Genomic DNA, 15,061 nt, shown 5'->3' with positions numbered 1-15,061 from the left:
GACAATGAGAGGAAGCCTCTCTAGACTATTGAGATGCACACATGCTGTCTGCTTCCACCTGGGTCCAGTATACCCACTGCAGCAGTAGAAGGGGATTAGCATGGGCTAAGGGGTGCGTAAGGGTTCATTTGGGACTACCCCTGACTCAGGGTTAAACCTCATTATGTTGTAAATCTCCTTCGACAGTTTGAGGTGTAAAGGAGATCCCTGTGCCCCTCCTGCTCATCCCACTCCCTCATCCCAGGACCACAGTGGAAGCTTTGGAGCTGAGTGCAGGGTACCGATCTCCACAATCCTCCACTCTCTCCCCCTCTGCCAGCTCCAATAATGCCTCTCTATAACAGATTGATTTGGGCAGAATAACTCAGTAACTCTCTGCAGTGGCCTTGAATCAGTTTGCATGGCTGCTCTGCCCCCTCGTGTAATTTGCCTAAGCTCCTCTCTCCTCCTCCAATGGGGCCTCTTTTATTTTCTGTCTCTCAATCATCCCCCTCTCTCATCCTCCACTTTTATCTCTCTCATAACCATCTTCATCAATCAACTCGTCTCTGTGTGGACTGACTTTGTTGACAATGATGTCACTGCTGTGTTGAGAGTTGTTGTCTGAGTTAGATTTGTACATGTTATTGTATTCTGTGTTGTTTTTGGCTGGCTGGGTGGTTATTTGGCATGCTAACTAACTAGGCCTAAGAGAAGCCCTCATTGCTTCTGCTGAACTAATTTTTAATTTGCCCCCGTCTCTGTCACTCATCCAAAGTAGTGCTCTTATAGTTAATGCCCCTACAATAACCTGGGGACATTAAATGTCTATGGCAATTTTACAATATATTTGATGTCTATGTAAAGGCATGATCCTACTCCTACATGTGTTGGCCATGTTTATGGCAGGTTGACATTTATTGTCATGAATCTTGCTCTGGAGGCAGAACTGCGCAATTTTCGCTAGATGGGCCAGCTGCAAAACAAAAATGAGCTTTTTGGTCTTAATTTAAGGATAGGGTTACGAATTAAGGTTAACAGTGTGGTTAAGGTTAGGTTTAAAATTAGATTATATTACTTTGTGGCTGTGCCAGCTAGTGACCACTCGGCAGAGCTGCCCCCAGAACAAGATTCATGACAAAACATTTCAACCTGCTGTCCCAGCCCTTTGGATACATTACAGTTCATCTCCTGATAATTGTTCAATTGAGCTCTACCACCACCCTGTGGTCAAACATTTAAACTGCACTACTGCACCAGATGAGAGAGACAGATGAAAATTGCTAATATTGCCTTGGATTTAACATTGAACAGTACTCCCCAGAAGTTAAGATTTCTAAAATTGTCATTGAGCTTACCAGCATCCTGAGAGATGATTGTCATAGCAGACTTTAGGCTAATCAATTCCAAGCCTGGAGAGCTACACAACTGGTTGAATCAACGTTGTTTCTACGTCATATCAATGAAATTCTATTGAACCAACGTGTAATAGACGTTGAATTGACGTCTGTGCCCAGTGGGACCCCACTGCTTCTTTTTATTTAGACCTTGGAAACCAGGTGAGTAGTGGACTCTGGCTAACCCATGGCATGAACTGATCACTTAGCTACCAGGGACAGAGGAAAACCAGCAGTGCTGCGGTACACCAGAGCAGGAATCAAACAGGCCTGCTTTCTGTGTCTCCTCTAATGTTGTTGAGCTGTGAGTAAGACTAGTCTCTGTCCCCTCTGCTTCCTCCCCGCCCCCTCCACCCCTCCACAACACGCCCACATTGCCACCCTCTGAATTAGCTCCAAGGCAATGGTATGTACTAACACTGAAGGCTACGCTTCTTCACTGACACCACGAAGACTCACTCAGATAAGGGAACATGGGAAATATTGATGCCTTCTGATTGTTACGTAGTTATTATTATTATTACAGCAATCCAAATGATCTGTAATTCCAGATGTGATCTTCAGTGTCTAGTTGGTTTGGATTGTGATGAGGCAAAATCTCTCCAGCACAATTTCTCATTTTCCCTTACACTGCATGTTGAGCATTGATGATATGATTTGCTGTCTTGGGTCAGTCTACTGTGAAGGGTCTGTCACTGTAAAATCATCCCATCTATGATTGTTTCTGTTCATATATATATATTTTTTTATCTACTGTTTTTAATATTATATAGAAATGTTACTCCATGGACCTTACTGTCAGAGATCAGTGAGGTTGAACGTCATCTTGGGGTAGTTTTCTCTTCTCATTATATATTGACCCACTGTTCTTTATTTCTGTCTCTCTCTACCTGTTTGGTTCTGTTGTATTGTACAATACAGAAGGTGAGTGTCGGTCTGACTTTCTTTCCCTCACCCTTGACCCCTCACCCCTGACCTCTACCAGAACACAGCTCTAGATAAGAAGAGGATCCAGCTGACTCGTCGCAGCCAGAGGCCCACAGCACCACCTCCGCCCCCACCACTGCCTGGGAAGAAAGTAGTCCCTCCTGCAGCCATGCCAGTCAAGCAAGCCTCACCAGTCTCACCCAACTCCAAGCTGTCAGTACCCACCAAGCCTGCCCTGCCAGAGGAGGAACCCAAGAGTCCTCAGACTGATGTGCCTGTATCCCCTCCCATCTCTCCTTCAACACCTACCAGACCTCTTACCTCTCCCTCTGTCCCTGTCTCTCCTTCCTCTCCTACCAAGCCTAACATCTCTATCTATCCTACCTCCCCTACCAGGCCCAACAACTTTCCCTCTCCTTCCTCTCCTGACAAACCTGTTATCTCTCCCTCTCCTTCCTCACCTACCAAACCTGTTATCTCTCCCTCTCCTTCCTCTCCTACCAAACCTGTTATCTCTCCCTCTCCTTCCTCTCCTGACAAACCTGTTATCTCTCCCTCCTCTCCTGGCAAACCTGTTATCTCTCTCTCTCCTTCCTCACATACTAAACCTGTCTTCTCTCCTTCTCCTTCCTCTCCCTCTTCACCTACCAAACTTCAAATGTCCCCTTCTCTTTCCTCTCCAACCAAGCTCCATGCCTGTGCCTTCCCTCCTGCCTCATATAAGCCTATTACTTGCCCCTCCAACTCATCACCTTCCAAACGCAAAGCCTCCCCCTCTCCTCCTGCCCCTCTCTCTCCCTCCTCTCCTCCCTCTCTTATTACCTGCCCCTCTCCCTCCGACCCTCTGTCTCCCTCTGCCTTTCCCACCCCTCCCTCACCCCTGACCTACTCCTCTCCCTCCACTCCCACCCCTCCATCACCCCTGGTGGGCCTTGACGTTGAAGCTGCTACTACTGCCAGAGAGCTGTGAGAAAGAATGATGGATGAGAAGACTGGCTGCTGGACCATGGTCTAATTTGTACCTTTCCAGCCCCCTTACCTCCACGCGCCATATCCCCAGACCAATGATTCGCATGTAGGGGGCTAGATACAGATAGAACCTCCATCCCCAGTAACAGTATAACAGCTGATGTCCACTGCTGTATCGTTCCTAGGCTCCCAAGCACCAAAGGACAAAAAAAAAGCAAAATGGCTCCTACAACCTACAGTACAATCTCTGTAGAGAACCCATCATATCCACGCTCCAAGAGGGAAGTTGAGGTGTTTTGTATATTTTGGTTGATTTGTATATACGGTATGTGTGTATTTATATATGGAGAAAATAGAGCGAGACCTGGCTAGTTAGTGTGTGTGGTTTCAGACAGGGTTTTCTGGAATGACTTCTGATCATGTTTTATTTATTGTCTGTGGTTGGCTGGTAGACACACACATGTTGATTATGGGTAGAAGTATATTATTTGGCGTGCTTGTTGTCTGTTGTAAGATAAACTGCTACTGTTGATGTGTATTGTATGACAGACACGAGGCATCCGAATGAAAGTTAAAGGTTTGAGTTTGTTTTCTTCTCTTGTCTGTAAAGCCTGTTTATCATTGGTCCGCTATGGAGCCTGTAGTGTTTAATTGCTGAACACCAAAAGAGAAACGCAACAGAGTAGAAGATGAACGTGTCAATGAGGAGAGGTGTGCCTGTCAAAATAGCTGCCAGATCAGGGGTGTGTTCAGGGCGGCAGGTAGCCTAGCGTTTAAGAGCTAACCGAAAGGTCACTGGTTCGAATCCCCCAGCCAACTAGGTGACAAATCTGCCAATGTGCTCTTGAGCAAGTCACTTAACCCTAATTGCTCCTGTAAGTAGCTCTGGATAAGAGCGTCTGCTAGATGACTAAAATGTAAATGTTCATCAGGAAGAAAACAGACAAACAAGGAAGGGACTTCCTGGACATGTCCTGTAAGAAACGCTCATTTTCACCCTCCGTTGCAAAACGTTTTTCATTGTGTGCCCTAATGAACCTGACCCAGTAGTTAGATTCCTTTTCTGAAACCAGCTGACAGGAAACACTGGGAGCTCTATCCCCTCATATACTCATTTATCAGTCCAGATTTACCGGATAATAACGTAAGGCTGTTCCACTTTGCTGTTGTCTTTGTCTGTAATGGTAATGCACTTGGTTTAAAGTCCATGTTTATGTCCCAAATCGCACCCTATTCCCTATATAGTGCACTACTTTTGAGCAGGGCCCATAGTGCACTACTTTTGACCAATACCCTATGTAGGGGTATATAGGGTACCATTTGGGATGCAAGCCCCCATATCTCCTTACCTAGCCTACTGCAGTTCTTTAGGGTTTAACCCTTCGGATATTGATAATGGCTCCGATGCACATCACTACTACTCCAAGTGGCTTTAGTTGCATGCCATGTTCCTCCCTCTGCCTCCCCACAAAACAGGTCTCTCTCTCACACACACACACACGCACGTCAAGCTGGTACTATTGTACGTATAGTAGCTGTTCTGTTGTAATGTTTAGTCAAATTACACTGTCATCACCATAATGCTTGTTTTATTGCAGTTTTAGTCTGGATACCTGTATGGAAAAACACTCCTGTCAGCTTTGACCAGAACATTTAGTTTGTACAGACATTTAGCCACTGTGACTCCTTTATCATTATGTATTAGGAGCACATTGGAAAACTTCAAACGCAATAAAAAGTATTCAAATCAGTTTTTTTTTCATGTTTTTATTTCTTTGGTACCATGTTGATAAAGGTGTGTAGAAATCAGATATAAGCCACTCACAATGAGGTAAAGTGACTGAGACCCATGTGATCATCAGCGCCCTCCTGTGGACAATGTCTGAAGCAACAACATGGCCTAATTCCAACCATTTGCCAATTAAAACCGCTACTTGATGACGTGTTTTGCTCCAGACCTACTGAGCCAACCAGGATAGAAACAGTTACCAGATCTAGCCCATGGGGAACCAAGCTAGGGACTCAGACTCCCATAATCCCCCGCTCTGCAGGTCTCGGTGATGGCAGCACCTGCACTGCGTTGGGGGGGTTTAACCACATTGAGAGCAGCAAGCAGGTCCTGGTGAAGACTCCAACCGTCATCTCTTAAAGGGAAGGTTGCACAATATATTTCCACACCATCTAAATGGTCTTTATGCAAAAGTTTATACCCTTCTAGTTTTCAATTTCTAGTTTTCAATTTGAATAAACCATAGAGATATAGCACTCGTCTTTGTCTGACAGCATGGGCAGCCCCATTGAGGCTATCTTCATTTTCGCAATTGGCTGATCCAGCCCGATGACCTGGTTGGACATGACTCCAACAGGGTCATTGAAATGGTGGAAGCCGTCAATGATACTACCCGTGCTAATACGGCTTCTATCATTCTCTGGGTTAAACCTACCTCCCTAGGCCTTGACTGCAGCCAGGTGATGAAGTTGTGCAGTGGGGTTAGTGCAACGCCACCCCTGGCTACATTCCAGTCTAACTTCAAATAACAGTTCAATTCAAGACGAGGTCTCAAGTTAAAAAATTCTATTTTATTTGTCAGAACTCATCACGCGTCAAAAACACTCATTCCAAATTGATTGCCAAAATATTGAGCGATACATAGAAAATACAGTAGTAGCCATTTCATTGTAATCGTGATCAAACCAACACAATGTTTCTCCTTATGAACAACCGTTGTATTGGAGGAACCACATTGGGTGTTCCAACCCTGCACCAAAACACCTGATTCAATTCAGTTTGGACCTGAAGGCCCATAATTAGGTAGAATCGGGTATTTTAAAGCTGGGCTTGAGCCAAAAAGTGCACACCCTTTGGCTGTCCAGGACCGGGGTTGTCTGGTCTGGTTTAACCTGTGAATATTCACTGTGACACACAGACTCATTTCGCTGCACCACTCTTTGCCAGGATGAGATACTTTGATGATCCTAGCATGGTTTGGGCACTGTGTCGATCGCTAATATGATACAGTATATGCTTAAGTACTGCAAATGCCTCAGTAGAGGAGGAAAAGCTAACAAGAAGTTATACAAAGAAGCACATCATGGCTACGTCGGCCATTTGGAATGGCTTCCTTTCCTCGTCCCGTCTCCTTCATGTAAAGTTCTGATAGGTGATAAGTAAGCAATATGAAGGAAATTAGATGAAGGGACGCCATTTTACAAAATTAGGACGTAGCCCATGACATTTGTTTTTACTGACAGACATATTATTCATCAGTATGGTTACAGTACATAATAAAGCTAATGATCGTCATGACAACACTTTGATACAAACAAACTAATCACACCGGTAGCCATCTTGTTACTATGATGACTGTCTGATACACACGTGACAAGTCTTTGTGCAGTGTACGCCACCATCAGGACAACAAGATCTGTCCGTTTCCACAGAGGTGTGGTACAAACATTTAATAGGATATATTCCCTCAAGTCATGAACACATAAAGGACTTACTGAACTTCCTGCTCGATCGCCACACAAACTTCACATATTTTATTTCCCTGTGTTTCCACACAGTAGCAAAAAGAGCATGAAAAAAAGGATATTAATGACCAAAAGAATGATTATATCTCCACGTTTCACACCTATTGAAAATAATCACTCACCCCTAAGTACACAAATATATAGATTCTTAAGACAATAGATGCAAATATACTTTTCTACCTACTTCCACTTTGAACCATTATTTTCCTCTGCTTGAGATGAAAATAGACTCTTAACAAGCTAAAAATAGATTTGTAACCATAGGTATATAACCCCACCCTAAGATATATGAAATTTTCGATATGCCCTACAAAATATAGCAATGCCCTTTTTTCAAAAATAGTTTGCTTCTTTCGACAGAATCAGACAGTTTTTCTTCTCTTAAGATACATTCAGGATATCAATATGTATTGAGTAGTGCCTTAGTACATCGAGCGACAGGATTGCAGTAGGTAGGTCCCACGTTAACCAGATTCTCAGGGATTGTTGTTGCGTGGTCCTGCCTCAGTATCTGGTCTGGTACTCGTGGTGCCACCTGTTGAAGTCGTTGTAGAACAGGACGATACTACCAGACGCCATGCCGGTTATGATGCACCTAGGAGAGGACAGCCGAGAGGGAGTGTTGAGTTAAGGCTCATACATGATGTGCTTTTACTAAGGCCATACATTAAGTCTGTCATCATTGTGTGAATAACACCAAGGTCTTCATCTTGGTATTCTGTGCATTCTAGATTGGGAAGGTTTTTTATTTCCCATCTGAAGATGGTATTAATCATTAGTCCATATTTTCATTATTTCTTCCTATGTGCTAAAACTTCATACCACACAACACCTATGTGAGTGAAGATTACAGCGTCAGAGTCCAGGTGTGTATGTTACCTTTGGTCGTTGGACATGGCCATGGAGCGGATGCCTGCGTCACAGCCAGGGTAGGTGAACATCTGTTTGAGGTTGTGAACCTGCCAGACAGACAGAACTCCCCCGTCTCCCCCCGTCAGCAGGTACTGTCCGTCCCGACTCAGCAGCATGGCCTGATGGGAGAGGAGAAACAGCACCACTTTGACTGACAGGAGACGTTATGTACAAGACAATAGGGAACATTCCTGTATTACTGTTCTATTGCATTGTCAACGAGGCTGTCAGCGCCCTCCTGTGGACAACGTCATGATCTGCAACCTATTGCACCTACCACTGGAGGGCGCTAATACATGCAGAGATTTGGATGGGATGTGTAACTCCCTCACACCACACCAGAGCTGACCACTATCATAAAGCATAATGAACATGGGCTTATTGGCCAGTGAGGAATCCTGTCGCCATATTGACGTCTGCTATTTGTCCAATAGAGCGAGGTGTCTACAACAACTCCATCAACCAAAGCTTTATCAGTATAGGCTTTGTGGTGTGGTCCGATTTAGTGACCGAGTCTAGGACACCAGTGATTTCACCACCTACCTCACGGTGTGCTATTTGTCCAATAGAGCGAGGTGTCTACAACAACTCCATCAACCAAAGCTTTATCAGTATAGGCTTTGTGGTGTGGTCCGATTTAGTGACCGAGTCTAGGACACCAGTGATTTCACCACCTACCTCACGGTGTGCTATTTGTCCAATAGAGCGAGGTGTCTACAACAACTCCTCAATCAACCAAAGCTTTATCAGTATAGGCTTTGTGGTGTGGTCTGATTTAATGACCGAGCCTAGGACACCAGTGATTTCACCACCTACCTCACGGTGTGCTATTTGTCCAATAGAGCGAGGTGTCTACAACAACTCCTTCATCAACCAAAGCTTTATCAGTATAGGCTTTGTGGTGTGGTCCGATTTAGTGACCGAGTCTAGGACACCAGTGACTTCACCACCTACCTCACGGTGTGCTATTTCAATCACAGTCTCTGTGAGCACTTCCTGCACCAAGCGAGAGGCAGTATCACAGTATCAATCAGATATTTCACAACATTCATGTGGCGAACAGCACTGAACAGCAGAGTCCATCCACCTGAACTGCTACAAGCTACAGCTCCCCACAGACACAGTGGAGAGAGATTTATTCTGCTCATCTGGTTTTCCTGTGCACTTATGGGCTGTGTTACACTTGAATGGGTTCCCAAGGGAAACGGGGATACACTACGGCCCGACACTAAACTTCTGTGTTGGGGTATATTTATGCATACAGTATATAGTTGGAAATTGAAGCCAGTCGGAGGCATCAATCACGAGGTAACGAACGCTGATGAGATGACAAGGAAATGTTGTAAGTAATAACTAGTGTAAGTTAGCCTAATTAGCGGTTTCACATTAACATACTGTATGTTAGATGGGATGCAGCTATTTCAGTCACAGCTGGCTTAGAAAGAGTAGAAGAGAAGTGCAATTACCGGATGGAAGATTAAACAAAAACATTCATCATCCAAGCCATATGTGGGGCAGCCGGCAGAGTCTATTTCAAATGCTAAATATTTGAAATGAACAAAACTTAGTTTTGAACTTAACGCACATTGGCACATTCCTGGCAATCAGTTTAGCTTATTTCGTGATACCAACTCAAGTCAATCTAAAGTTGTGTTAGATGCTTATACCACCACTATAACTAATATAATGGATCATTTAACAATCTAAAGTTGTGTTAGATGCTTATACCACCACTATATATAATATAATGGATCATTTAACAATCTAAAGTTGTGTTAGATGCTTATACCACCACTATAACTAATATAATGGATCATTTAACAATCTAAAGTTGTGTTAGATGCTTATACCACCACTATAACTAATATAATGGATCATTTAACAATCTAAAGTTGTGTTAGATGCTTATACCACCACTATATATAATATAATGGATCATTTAACAATCTAAATGTTTAACAAAGACAGTCGTTGCACATTCAAAACAGGGGGAAGTGTTTTCCCAATAAGTCAAAGGTCACTCTAGCTGGCCTGACTGCTCCCAATGGACCTGAAGTGATAACTGGTTTCAGGTATATAGTACAGACACATAGTCAGTCTTTGGCCTCTTCTTATGAGCCACAGGGAAGACATCCAGTGAACGGACCACTGCTGACAGTAGAAGACCTGGCAGTCTGAACTAATGCACCGACTCACACACACGCATATACACACGAGCCACACACTCACTCAGGCGCACACACACTCACTCAGGCACACACACTCACACACTGGCAACGGGACTGAGGGATCAATCTTTCCAGAGCATTATGTTAGATCGCCACCCAAAAGGACTGGGAAAGGATTCTGGGAAAGGAGTATGGCTGTGGGGTGATTGGGGGAGGGGTGGGGGTGTCATTCTGTTTAGATTTGTTTGTCGTGTGTCTGATATCTGTGTAATTGCGTCCTTTATCTTGCCATATAAAGCCCCATAGCAATTTTTGTCAGTTAATCTGACACTATTGATTAAGAGAACAGACATTTAGATCAGCATCATTTAGGATTAACTCAATAAAGGAAAATGTAGTTAAGATATTGTTTGCCAAAATGGCTCTCAGTATTTCAGGAATGACCCATTACATTCACAGAACTAGTGGCAGCAGTCCCAAACTGAACTTGTTCTGATTCATGACCTCAATTCATAAGCGTGAACTAACCTGACAGTTATTCTCCTTTAATTGTTCCTCCATGTAGACTGTGTGAAGTCAGTGTTACTCCATCCAGCCTCTGGCACTGATGATGTACTTACTGGTGTTGATGTAGCCTTCTATGGCTATAGGCCTAGTACATCACCCACTGTGTGCTGCTGGGGGGTTGGAGACCTGGCAGACGACTCAGCCAGACACAGGTGGGAGGTTGATCCAGGACATAATAAAAATCAGCCACTCTGCGACTGGGAGGCCAAACAAGATGGCCGTCGTCTCCACAGGAGCCAAGATTGCCGACGTGACTCAGGTGTCTGAAGGATGACTTCAGAGCCTGGCAATGATGCCAGGGAGAACTATTATAGAACCACATGCCCATATTTCCTGCTTTCTGGGGAGAGCGAAGGGAAATGTGAAGGTCAAAGGGGAATGTGAAGATTTAGGTGGGATTCCGTGTCGTCTGCTCAAGGTAAAAGCTGAATTTATGGTGCTGTTCATTCTAGCAGTTACATGCACACGGAGAACAGTGACAGTGAACACAATCTGCTAGAATGGTTACTTACACTGTCTGAGTTATATTAGTGGGGCTAAGACTGTAATCCATTGAGCATGGCCTCAACTCATCTACGCTGGATGAATCTGCTATCAGAGAACCAGCCAGGAGAGAGGTTGTTGCTGAGAGTTACAACTCTCTTTACCCTCCAACGCAACTAGGGCCATATTCTAAATGGGATAAATGACATCAGTTTTTGACATTATTAATCATAATCTGTTGCTGTGTTGTGGCTTTACATCTATATCATGGATCGAGAGTTATATGTCTAACACAGAGGGTGTTTTTTTAATGGAAGCCTTTCCAACATTATCCAGGTGGAGTTGGGCATTCCCCAGGGCAGCTGTCTAGGCCCCTTACTTTTTATAATCTTTACTAATTACCTGGCACTGGCTCTGAGTAAAGCTTGTGTGTCTATGTATGCTGATGACTCAACATTCTACACATCAGCTACTACAGCAAGTGAAATCACTGCAACATTTAACAAAGAGCTGCAGTCAGTTTATAATGGGTGGCAAGTAATAAGCTAGTCCTAAATACTTTAAAAAAACATTGTATTTGGGACAAATCATTCACTAAACCCTGAACTAAATCTTGTAATGAATAATGTGGAAATTGAGAAAATTGAGGAGACTAAACTGCTTGATGTAACCCTGGATTGTAAACTGACATGGTCCAAAGATATTGATGCAGTTGTAGCTAAGATGGGGAGAGATCTATCTGTGATAAAGTGTTGCTCTGCTTCTTGGCATCGCTATCAACAAAAGTTCCACAGGCACTAGTTTTGTCACACCTGGACTACTGCCCAGTCATACAGGCAAGTGACACAAAGAGGGACATAGGCACATTACAGTTGGCCCAGAATAGAGCAGCATGCCTGGCCCTTAACTGTACACAGAGACATCAATGACATACATGTCAATCTCTCCCAGCTCAAAGAAGACGAAAGATTGACTGCATCACTACTTTCCTTTGTGAGAGGTATTGACATGTTGAGAGCAACGAGCTGTATGTTCAAACGAATAGCACAGAGCTCAGACACCCATGCATACTCCACAAAACATGCCACCAGGTGTCTCTTCACAGTCCCCAAGTCCAAAACGAACTCAGGAAAACACACAGTACTACACAGAGCCATGACTACATGGAACTCTATTCCACATCAAGTAACTCATGCAAGCTGTAACAAACATAAAACTATACCTTATGGAACAATGGGGACTATGAGGAGACACACACGCACACGCCAGAACAATCACTCTACACACATATATGTAGTGGTGTAATAATGTTACATGTACTGTGCTGCCATCCTGTTAGAAGGTAACAGATTATTTTATTACAATGGTTAAATTGGATTTTCATTGTGTTCAATGGTTATTTGCCCCCTAGTGGCGCTTTCTGGTACTTAGAAAGACAACACAAACGGGAAGTTCAGAATTTGTTTTGCACGCATAGAAGCAGCTACAGACAACGCTACGGTGCAGGTCTTTCAATGTAGTTATTTCTTGTCACGCTTCAGCCTTGGAAAAATATTTGTTTGTAAGTTCAATTCAAGCATTTAGCTAATGATAATAATCTTGTTATTGATAGAGTTTCTTACATATCAATGTTGGTTGCATTTACTCACAAATTGCAATGCCTTTTGTGTATGTCGTTAGCTGTATTACTTTGCTCATGCGTCATGCAAACGAATTGTAAAATATACAATACTGTAGTTTGTTACTGTTTCTAGTGTAATATGCTTTGTTATTCTACATAGATGGTTATACATTATTAGAGTAATGAAAGGAGCAATTACCATATGGTTAACAATTAGCTATATGGTTTGGCATTATGCCAGATGCATGGTACCTTAGCACGTGCTTTGTATTTATGCAACTTCAAATGTTTAATGTACAGCTACAGTATGTCGGTGTGAATTGAACACTAAAGTATATTCTTTTCTGTATTTTGCAGTTTCACAACATAAACGTTTTCAATATATTCATTCAAGAAAAGTCACGCCTTGGGAGTTTTATTGAAGACTTAGTTGTTAGCTATCTGTCTAGTTTTGCATGGGAACGCAACTCAAGGGCAGAATATGTACTGTTTAATTTTGTCTTCATTTGTCTGGCAGGGCCTAATGGGGATCCATAATAAATACCAATACAAATATAGGCTCCAGTTATTAACATGCCCAGTCACACACACACAGTCACATTCACGCTGCATGCACACATAAGCACTTGTGCACCCACACACATAAATATTTACACACACACACACAGTCTGGGACAAGACTACTGTAAGGGGACACCTTGGGCCAGGACAAACATGTATTTATCCCGGAGTCCTGCTGTGTGGTGGGACGCAGCGCTAGCTGAAGATTGATACTGGTGTCTAGTGCAGTGCATTAAACACCCCGTCCAGGCCTCATACTGAGACGAGGGGGGGAGCTGCTCTCACAGAGCTACCCTGAGATGTGAAGACTGCCCTGATTCTGTCTGACGTGGCAGGAATTTACAGCCCAGCAGGGGAGAGACGCACAACGGCCCAGGAATGGCTGACGGTTTATGTACATGAAAAGAACGGGCTGGGGAGTACACTAAGGGGACCTGGCAAAACCTACAACTGTGTTGGATCAGACAGCAACTAACTGTCTATCAGAGAGTCTTGTGATCTGATAGATAAAGACTAACGGTTTATATATATGAGAAAAGGAGGCTGGCTACACTATTGGCAAAACTGTTGTAGGTAACAAAATAGTGGTGGATAAAATCAGAAAACTAATCTTCATAACAGCTATTTGGAGGATACTCTGATCTGGATCTCACCAACCTAATCATCAGTAGAATCTGAAACACTACAGTAGAAACTCATTCTAATCTTCTAAGGTCATCCATTTAATAACCTTTCCTATTCAGCAGCATGTGATTTCAATATAATCAACACCAACTCAATACCAGACTTGCTCTGCCAATGAATTCTGATCCAGCCTGCTTATTGGAAACAAATGGGGGGGGGGGGTGTATTTATGTATGTATGTATATAGCTCAGTAATCAGTCTAGATCCTGGTGCTATGGCTGTGGCTATGACTGTGACTCGGTGACAGGGGCAGAGTACAGCTGGCTCAAATGAGAAGCAGGTGTGCCTATGAGGGACTGGGTTACATTTCCCAGGCCCATCGGAAACAGGGGGAACGGGAAACTGGCCAAAGAGCGGCGGCCATTTTGTGACACCGTAGCCGTGAGGCAGGAAATGTGAAATGTGGGAATGTGTCGTGTGGTGCCTGAGGGTTGTTAATGGGGCTAGGACTGGGAGAATGTCTGCCCTCCTGCCATGTTGAACCAGCACTAAGACCTGATAGGACTCGACACGGGAGCCCAGGATCAAAGAGACTTGTCTGGACTGGAGGAGAGGTTGGAGGAGAAATGGAAGGAAAGAGCCTTTGACCTGGTACTTCCTAGGCTAGAAGTGTGTGCGTGAGGGGTTTGTAGATGTGTGTGCGCACATGTGTGTGTGCGTGAGGGTTTTGTAGATGTGTATGCCCTGAGGCAGACAGGCCTCAGACCACGGAGCTGGCCTTTAATCAGAGAGCAGACCACTGGCATGATGAAGCACAGAAACTTCCCCAGACCAGTAGAACAGGACAGAGAGAGTCTTGATGAAGGTTGAAATGTGTGTACACTAAGCTTTCCAACAAAACATTCAAACTGTTAGAAGCTTAATGAAATGACTTTGTCCCTCAATATCAGTGGGTTCCTTTACCCTGATGTTCTCCTCCACCTCCATGTGTCCCAGCAGCTTTCCGTTGATGGAGAAGAAGCAGAAGTGTCCCTTGTCGTAGTAGACTACGGCGTGGCCCTCTGTAGAGGACTGGATGAGACGGGGCTGCACGCAACCCCCCGGGCCCTCCAGGGTCCGCAGCAGGTCCCCATTCATGGAATGGATCAGACACGGGCCCTCTGTGAGTGGAGGAACATAAAAGTTACTAACCAGGGACTGATTTCCAATGATTCACTCAAGGGTTTTCATCATAATGACATTATAACATGGTCATTTCTTCTTCTAAATCCAAAGTGACTTACAGACGTGTCTACATTGACAGTATGAGGTTGTACAG

The 15,061-nt window shown here is 43.9% G+C and overlaps 2 protein-coding genes across 6 annotated transcripts in view; one reads left to right on the top strand and one right to left on the bottom strand.

The window, feature by feature from the left end:
* LOC124001537 (serine/threonine-protein kinase DCLK2-like) overlaps positions 1–2,523 on the top strand; it is a 74,331-nt gene extending 71,808 nt beyond the window's left edge. The window contains exons 18-19 of one of the 3 annotated variants that reach the window (XR_006832799.1): positions 187–277; positions 2,362–2,500. Coding sequence is in view for 2 of the 3 variants with exons in the window: in XM_046308389.1 (XP_046164345.1) it covers positions 1,586–1,680; positions 2,362–2,374 (108 nt within the window). In the remaining variant the exon portion in view is untranslated. Of the gene's footprint in view, positions 1–186; positions 278–1,585; positions 1,681–1,769; positions 1,783–2,361 lie in introns of all 3 variants that reach the window. The other 2 variants (XM_046308390.1, XM_046308389.1) reach the window with 2 other exon arrangements.
* Positions 2,524–5,832: 3,309 nt separating this feature from the next.
* The window catches only part of LOC124001246 (lipopolysaccharide-responsive and beige-like anchor protein), a 399,363-nt gene continuing 390,134 nt past the window's right edge, over positions 5,833–15,061 (bottom strand). For all 3 annotated transcript variants that reach the window (XM_046307891.1, XM_046307893.1, XM_046307892.1), the window contains 3 exons: positions 14,707–14,903; positions 7,686–7,837; positions 5,833–7,401 (listed from right to left, as the gene is read on the bottom strand). In XM_046307891.1, coding sequence (XP_046163847.1) covers positions 7,311–7,401; positions 7,686–7,837; positions 14,707–14,903 — 440 coding nt within the window. In that variant the 3' untranslated portion in view covers positions 5,833–7,310. The remainder of the gene's footprint in view (positions 7,402–7,685; positions 7,838–14,706; positions 14,904–15,061) is intronic.

Source organism: Oncorhynchus gorbuscha, linkage group LG17 (assembly GCF_021184085.1).
Source record: "Oncorhynchus gorbuscha isolate QuinsamMale2020 ecotype Even-year linkage group LG17, OgorEven_v1.0, whole genome shotgun sequence".
NCBI lineage: Eukaryota > Metazoa > Chordata > Actinopteri > Salmoniformes > Salmonidae > Oncorhynchus > Oncorhynchus gorbuscha.
Note: the sequence above shows the minus strand (reverse complement) of the source record. Positions and strands in the feature narration are given on the sequence as shown.